Source organism: Cryptomeria japonica, chromosome 9, assembly GCF_030272615.1.
Source record: "Cryptomeria japonica chromosome 9, Sugi_1.0, whole genome shotgun sequence".
Taxonomy (NCBI): Eukaryota; Viridiplantae; Streptophyta; class Pinopsida; order Cupressales; family Cupressaceae; genus Cryptomeria; species Cryptomeria japonica.
This window is the reverse complement of record NC_081413.1, coordinates 34527513-34534406: the sequence shown is the minus strand read 5'-3', so window position 1 is coordinate 34534406 and position 6894 is coordinate 34527513. Positions and strand designations below refer to the sequence as shown.

The 6894-nt window shown below is 35.6% G+C and overlaps 1 protein-coding gene across 2 annotated transcripts; it reads left to right on the top strand.

The window, feature by feature from the left end:
- Nucleotides 1-1190: 1190 nt before the first annotated feature.
- On the top strand, nucleotides 1191-5157 carry LOC131045292 (cold-regulated 413 inner membrane protein 2, chloroplastic). Of its 2 annotated transcripts, XM_057978854.2 has the most exons (7): nucleotides 1191-1692; nucleotides 1766-1935; nucleotides 2036-2191; nucleotides 4090-4185; nucleotides 4286-4350; nucleotides 4457-4526; nucleotides 4626-5157. In XM_057978854.2, exons 2-7 carry the CDS (start codon nucleotides 1778-1780, stop codon nucleotides 4804-4806), a joined length of 726 nt encoding a protein of 241 aa, XP_057834837.1. In that variant the 5' UTR covers nucleotides 1191-1692; nucleotides 1766-1777; the 3' UTR covers nucleotides 4807-5157. The 2 variants fall into 2 exon arrangements, with proteins under 2 accessions (XP_057834837.1, XP_057834836.1); XM_057978853.2 differs by having other exon boundaries at nucleotides 1191-1935.
- Nucleotides 5158-6894: the final 1737 nt, after the last annotated feature.

The window sequence follows — 6894 nt, the reverse complement described above, 5'->3', positions numbered from 1 at the left end:
TTTTCATGTAAATAGTAGTTTACAAAGTCCACTCTTTCAACTTTGTACTTCAATTATTTTGAGACCATTTTTAAGTAGGATGGTGTTGTAAAAGGGTCTTATAACCTATTAGTGTTTATTGATAATGCTCTATACAACTTTATACTTCTTGAATTTATATAAACTATTTAGCCACTTATTTAATACTTAGTCAAATTAGAGAACTACTTGAATCCATACCACTACAATCATCAGATGTAGGCACAATGATAAGTGTATCCAATATTTGTTTGAATCAACATATCTTTGATGTTAGATCCACAGTGTTTTGTTTCCCTACAAAATAATAAAACCTTGACAATAACTACCCAAAAATGTAACTTAAAATTTTGAGACTTGCAATAAACTCAAACTACGAAAACACCCATTTTCCAAAAAAAAAGACAAAAAAAGCTGAACAACAAATTGCAAATTGGTTCCTCCAAATTCAATCTAAAATACCTAAAAAATAACCAAAATCACTCCATTCGAGTACTCTACTTGAATCCTACTTATTTCATACTAAGTGACACAAAACACATTTTTTATGGATTAAAATAAATCCATGGTGTTAATATGTAATGTATCATGTGATCAACAATTATTTCAAATAATTGACAATTACAAAGTAGTAGGTGATAGTTTGAAGAATTTGGCAATAAATGCTTAAAGGAAACCACATGGTTCACTTTGGTGTGCCATGAAATCTAAAGGTCTAAAGAGGCCTATTGTGTAGTGATAGACACTTCAAAGACTCGTGCAAAAATATAATCACAAGACTAGGGTATGCATAGAATTTATTTTTTTAATGTAGTGTAAGAACAATTAACATAAACACTTAATTTAGACAAGATTATTATAAATTAACATGATGAATAGTGTAGACCATTTATAATTCAAAATTACCCATAGGAACCCAAATAAATGTTGTACAAGACAATACACTAAATCTAGAAATGGCTATGCAAAGACCTATAGACCAAGTTATACAAGTGAAAAAAGACAAACTAGATATGTGTCCCTTGTATAACTTGCTTTTTAAATTCCTGGATAGCCCCTTCCCTGAATCTACCCTCACATTATATAATAATTTTAATAAACATAATAAAATATCTTTATCAAGATAAAAAAAATATCTAACAATAATTTTCCCCACAATGCATCTCTTCGTAATCTAAGTACTTCAAACTCATCTTCATTGCTGATCCGGAAAATTTTGAACGGTGAATGGAGATTTTTTTTCTAAACGACTGTATTAGGCCCTACCATACTATACAGATTACAGGGGGCGTTCTGTATGAGGCTCCATGAGTTCACATCCCGCACGAGTGCGGTCCCGCTCATGGACGGAAAGAGAGAGAAAGCGGCATGACATAAGGGACGGTCCACTGCATCTGGCATTGCAAATCAATTGACTACGTGGCATTTTGGCACAGTTTCGTCTGCTACCTGGCGTCTAGGCAACGTTTCAGCTGCTTAGCAAACAACACTCGTAAAAACAAATACTCAAATTCAAAGGATGTCTCCTATGTCAGCGTCAATGAGAGGAATTTGTGGACTCGGGATCTATTAATGCTACCCCGTCTAGCCAAAATATCTTGTGCTCGCATCAATTCGGTTAACATTTTGCTGATCTGCAGCAATCTGTTTTTTTTTGTGAAGTATCTGTTTTAGGTAAGTCATATACTGAGCTTAAATTTGGGGAAAAATGAGTTCTCAGGTAATGAAAAATGATTTTTGTCGTCAGGGTTGTGTGAATATGGCGAGTGCTACCTTGACATCAGCTCTGAGGCCGTCTTTATGCAAGGTTTCTGCAGGGTCGTTTGGTGTGAGTCGAACTCGCGTCGCAGCAGCACGGCCCCTGCAACTCAAGAGCACGAACCGTGCCTCTTTCACAACCCTTCCTAGCTCTCTCAGGTACCTTTGCTTTGTTATTGCTGATAATCTTATGATGTTGGTAGTTTTGTTTTGTATGAAATTGATCATGTGTTACTGACTACTCTGTACTCACTGGCAGATCTGGTTCATTTTTTATGGGTAATGTGCTGAGTTGTAAAGCCGACAAACTGGGCGGAAGGGGGAAACGTGGTGGTACTAGTTCTATCCAATGCGCGCGCGTGGACCTGCTGTACTCAACGGAGGCTTTGCGTTGGCTGTTTGCTGTCTCTTCTGTGTGAGTTTGTCTACGAGGAAGTTCAATTTATTTCATTAATTTACTTCATCTAAATAAATCAGCTAGGACTCGATCTCGTGACCTCACACTGCTTTACCTCTGAGCTATTAGGCCTAAACTGGCTCCAGCCTAGGACCTTCTCACTAAGCTACTGGAAATAAGTATTGACTTAACCTGGGATCCCCCAAATGCACACAGAGCTCTGCTGCTTTCTCTTTGATGCTCTCGTTCTAGGAAGTTGTATAGTGCCATATTAGGCTTGTGAGGCTTCGCTCTCATAGCTTCATAACACTACTCGGTTTCTAATTGTAGCTGGCTTTTTAGTGCCTGTTAGGCTTATGCTCTAGACAGTCCATTATGATCTGATAAGGCTTATGATTTTTTCCACTCTCATCTGTTCCTAACTCTTGCCAGTTCTTTAATGTGCCACTGGACTTGTGCTGTAATCAATTCCTTAGGAAGCAGTCCCATGGTGGGAGTTTCAGGATCTATTTTTATGGAACTGAAGGTCCTATAAAATTAAGAAAACTCTGCTACAGGATAAGATTACTATTTTCGAGGATATGATTCCAATTTATCTTTAGTAGACTTTTATCTTTCATCTCATGGCACCTCCCGTTACATGAAAATAAATCATGGAGGGAAATCGTGAAACCTCCTCCACGGACTGCTTCCTTATGATGTTCTTGCTCTCATATATTTAGAACTGTACCCAGTTCTTTAGTGCTCATTTAGGCTCATGCCTCTCATCTTTTCTTCATTGATGCTCAGGACAACTGGAATGGCTCTGAAATTATGTTATTTTGTTTTCAGACCTAGGACCTCCCAATGGCATACTAGCATAATCTACGAATGAGATAGGCCTTTTGTCATCGCACTTTTGAGTAAAGAATATCCTAGAACACCTGATACGTTATGATGTCTTTAATAGATTAAGATGCAATCAAATACTTTTTACATATTTTGTTAAAATTGTTGCCATGGCTTTGATGCTGGAAGAACATCTATCCTTAGCCAAATCATCAATTGATTTTAATGCAAGGTAATGAACGATACAAGGGAATTAAATTGAACTTCCCAAGATAGATAAATAGGATATTAAGTTTATCTTGGTCTATCTCTGCCAGGGAAACGTTCCCGGTCAGAATTTCTCTACATGATAATGCTATTAGGAAGAGCTATTTTTAATAGTTTTGGCAAATAATTCGACAAATCCAAGTTTAATTGATTGAGTGTGCAATTATGTTAAATCAGAAAGAAATTGAAATAGCCAGTCATCTGCTTTAAGTCCTTGTTTTTGTATGGCTGTACTGTTTTTAGTAGTATGAGAAAATAGGGGTTCGTTTTTTTGTTTTTTTTGCTTTATGAAGATAGAAGGAACCCTTCAATTAAAATTTGTTCGATTTTTTGTCAAATGAGATCAGCTAAACTGGTAAAACATGGGGCTTTCATAATGGATAACCATGTTCAAATCCTTGTTTAAACTAGCACATCCAATTCTGAGTGTGGCATAGACAAAGCCAGTTGCAAGACCTTGTGTAAGGGGAATCTGTTTGCCCTGTTAAAAACATAGTTCAATAAAACCAGGCTTTCTGATTATCTTCCATTTCTTTTAGAAAATTAGGAAATCTATGTAACATCAGTTTCTGCAAAGCCTTCTTACCATTTTAGAGTTCTGTAAATTGGCCTTTGAGTTCAAGTTCAGATATATTTTTGAAATTCTGCTTTAACTTATTTGTTAGAATTTTTATCTAAAATGGATAAGGCCTGTCAATAATTATGTGGTCTAAATAAATATGAACTCTCTGTTGTTATCCATCAAGTCTAATTGGTGAATAATCTTTAAAACTTTTGCAATATTTATCAGGGCAAAGATTGACTAGATTGTGATGTTGCAGGGTTTTGATGTTTTCAAAACACACCGTCATCCGTAAATCTTTTCTTGTGCCACTTTTGGCTTTGCAGGCACCTGGAGATGTTGTTTCATGGATCAGGTGACCAGATCCTAATTGAAAAATTATGCAATGGACTTAGACCATACCAGCCTACATTTAATAAGTAAACTGATACTGTGATCATTTGTCTGTGTTGTAGAGGTGACTATGGTTTATGGACTGCCTTCACAATTTTCCTTATTCGCCTTTTTTACCCAATTCCTGGTGGGTTACAAGATCACCCCTGGATATTTAATCTTTTTTCTTTAAAGAAGATCATGCTTTCTTGGGTATTGTGTTAAGCTAACATGTCTTAGGCTGCTGGAATCAGGGGAAATGGAGTTGCCTCTGTTATTTGTCTTGCTTGTGATTATTGCTCCTTCTCAGGCATCGAGCATGAGGTGAAAAAAAATTCTCCTAAAATAATTAATCAAAGCTATGTTTGCTGGTTCTATCTTTTCCAAATGAAAGAATACTTATCAGCTATCATAAATTTGCAGAGGAACCCAAGCAAGTATGGTTATTTCCATAGCCATTTCTGCATACTTGAGTTTTCAACACTTCACCAACGCAGGTAGCGTGAAAAAAGCTTTTGAGCAGAATTCTGTTGTAGCGAGCATTGCTTCTCTGTGCCTTATCTGTGTACCTATATGGTTTCTCATTCAAGGATTTATATTTTAAGCCACTGTCATTTCCAAGATAGTGAAACGAATGTAAAGGCAATGCGGTCCCTTATCATGTCATCTATGTCACCATGTTAGATACGTATTTTTTATTACTGTAAGGCTGGTCAGCTAGTGAATAGATGAAGATTCACTAATTGGCAGGCTCCATTATCAATCTCTTAGTAGCGTCATATTTTAGTTTGGCTCTATAATCATACCACCTTGTCTCAAAGCAGATTACTTGACTACTACTACTATCAACTGGATTAGATAAGCTATCTTGTTGGGACAAGTATGTGTACATGTAACTTATATGTAACTTATTACATAAGTTAATGGATTAGATAAGCTATCTTGTTGGGAAGTATATGTGTGTGTACGTCTGTAACAATAACAAAATATCAAAGTCCGTTACATTTTTAGATATTCAGTGATGCAAAGGCAAAAGTATAATGGAAAAACCTAGTCAGATAGGAAAAATGAATCGAAACCCTAACTAGCAAAGCAATACAGATAGCTAAATATATTGATGTGCCCTAGGATTTCAAATGTATTCACTGAATTTCTGTTGTAATCCCAACCGACAAGAAGGGTGGGTATCTTGCTCGCATCAGTATTTGGGCATCTTTATCCAGGTGATCAGCTTATGTTGAGATTACATTTTACTTGGGATGGCCTGAAATCCTGGAAATCTGAGAGCGGTTATAATTACAAGATTATGCAAGAAACAATGTCAAAGTGGGAGGCTACAAAATGTACTAATTGACAATGTTTGTCCACCGTTCATTATCAATCCACACACCTTGCCCCTTTTTTTCAAAGCTTATTTTCATTTTTTAAGCAACTTCTACTCTATTAAAATAGCCAGAGATTCCAATTTATCTTTTTCTCTTAATTGATTAAGAACACTCTAGCTTCATTTTTTAAGCAACTGCTGCTCTATTAAAATAGCCAAAGATTCCAATTTATCTTTTTTTCTTAATTAGAATTTTACATTTTCAAAGCTTATTTTCATTTTTGAAGCAACTTCTACTCTATTAAAATAGCCAAAGATTCCAATTTATCTTTTTCTCTTAATTGATTAAGAACACTCTAGCTTCATTTTTTAAGCAACTGCTGCTCTATTAAAATAGCCAAAGATTCCAATTTATCTTTTTTTCTTAATTAGAATTTTACATGGGAACACTCTAGCTGCTTAAATTTAAGCAGAAAATGATGCTCATAAACATCATAAACAGTCGCATGGGGACATGGGGTTATTGTTTAAAATTTCCCAACCTTTGGAAAACACAAAAAAATAAAAATAAAAAAACGTCCGAGACTGCAACTAAACCTTGCAAGGGGTAATGATGGTGCAAAGTAGATATATCCATGTGTTGCATATTTAAAAGAGAAGACCTTTCCTTTAGTGCCGATCCTTCCTTTATGTAGGAGAGTAAAATTGAGTAATGGCCTTTCCAGAATTTTGAATTGACAACTACAGAAAGCTGGAAGCTACCTCGGTGTTCTCGTTTTGCCACGCACCGCCAAATGCACATGGCATATAATCAAGAAAGGGGCAGAGTTTTATTCGCTTGAAGACAATTCTATTACATGGTAGAACCATTCCGTTCGTTGGATATCAAGATACCAGTGAATATGTTTTTTTTTTTTAACATATGCCTAATGGAGGACATTGACTTAGGATCTCATAAATTAGATTAAGATTTCCACAAACCATTTAATACTACTCGTGTAATCCTAATATTAATATTTATTCTTGTAAAATGAGTATGTCATAGTGATTAGGAAAAACGTATTCTACACCTTAGTTTGGGAGATATGTTTACAGTTCCGTGTTATGGGGCTTAAGCTTTTATTTTTTACCAGATTAGGTCATTTGTCGAACATCTAAGTTTAGATTTAGTTTTTTTATCACTGCATAGTAAAGAAGACAAAAGTATCTTATTCATGAGACCACTAGCTTGCATTACAAAATTCATGGGACCAACAACTTTAAAATATTCCTAAAAAATCTCAGCGCCTTCTGTTGGGGATGGAGCTATTCTAGCTGCGTCCCTCCATGGGACCCCAACCTTGACTACTAAAAAATTATTTTCTTGTG

What these genes read in the sequence shown, in the direction of transcription:
- LOC131045292 (XM_057978853.2), top strand. Translation starts at nt 1,727, where the DNA reads ATGAGTTCTCAGGTAATGAAAAATGATTTTTGTCGTCAGGGTTGTGTG. An exon ending in GATGTTGTTTCATGGATCAG is followed by an intron (nt 4,186 to 4,285) that starts GTGACCAGATCC and finishes TCTGTGTTGTAG; the next exon opens with AGGTGACTATGGTTTATGGA. An exon ending in CCTTTTTTACCCAATTCCTG is followed by an intron (nt 4,351 to 4,456) that starts GTGGGTTACAAG and finishes TGCTGGAATCAG; the next exon opens with GGGAAATGGAGTTGCCTCTG.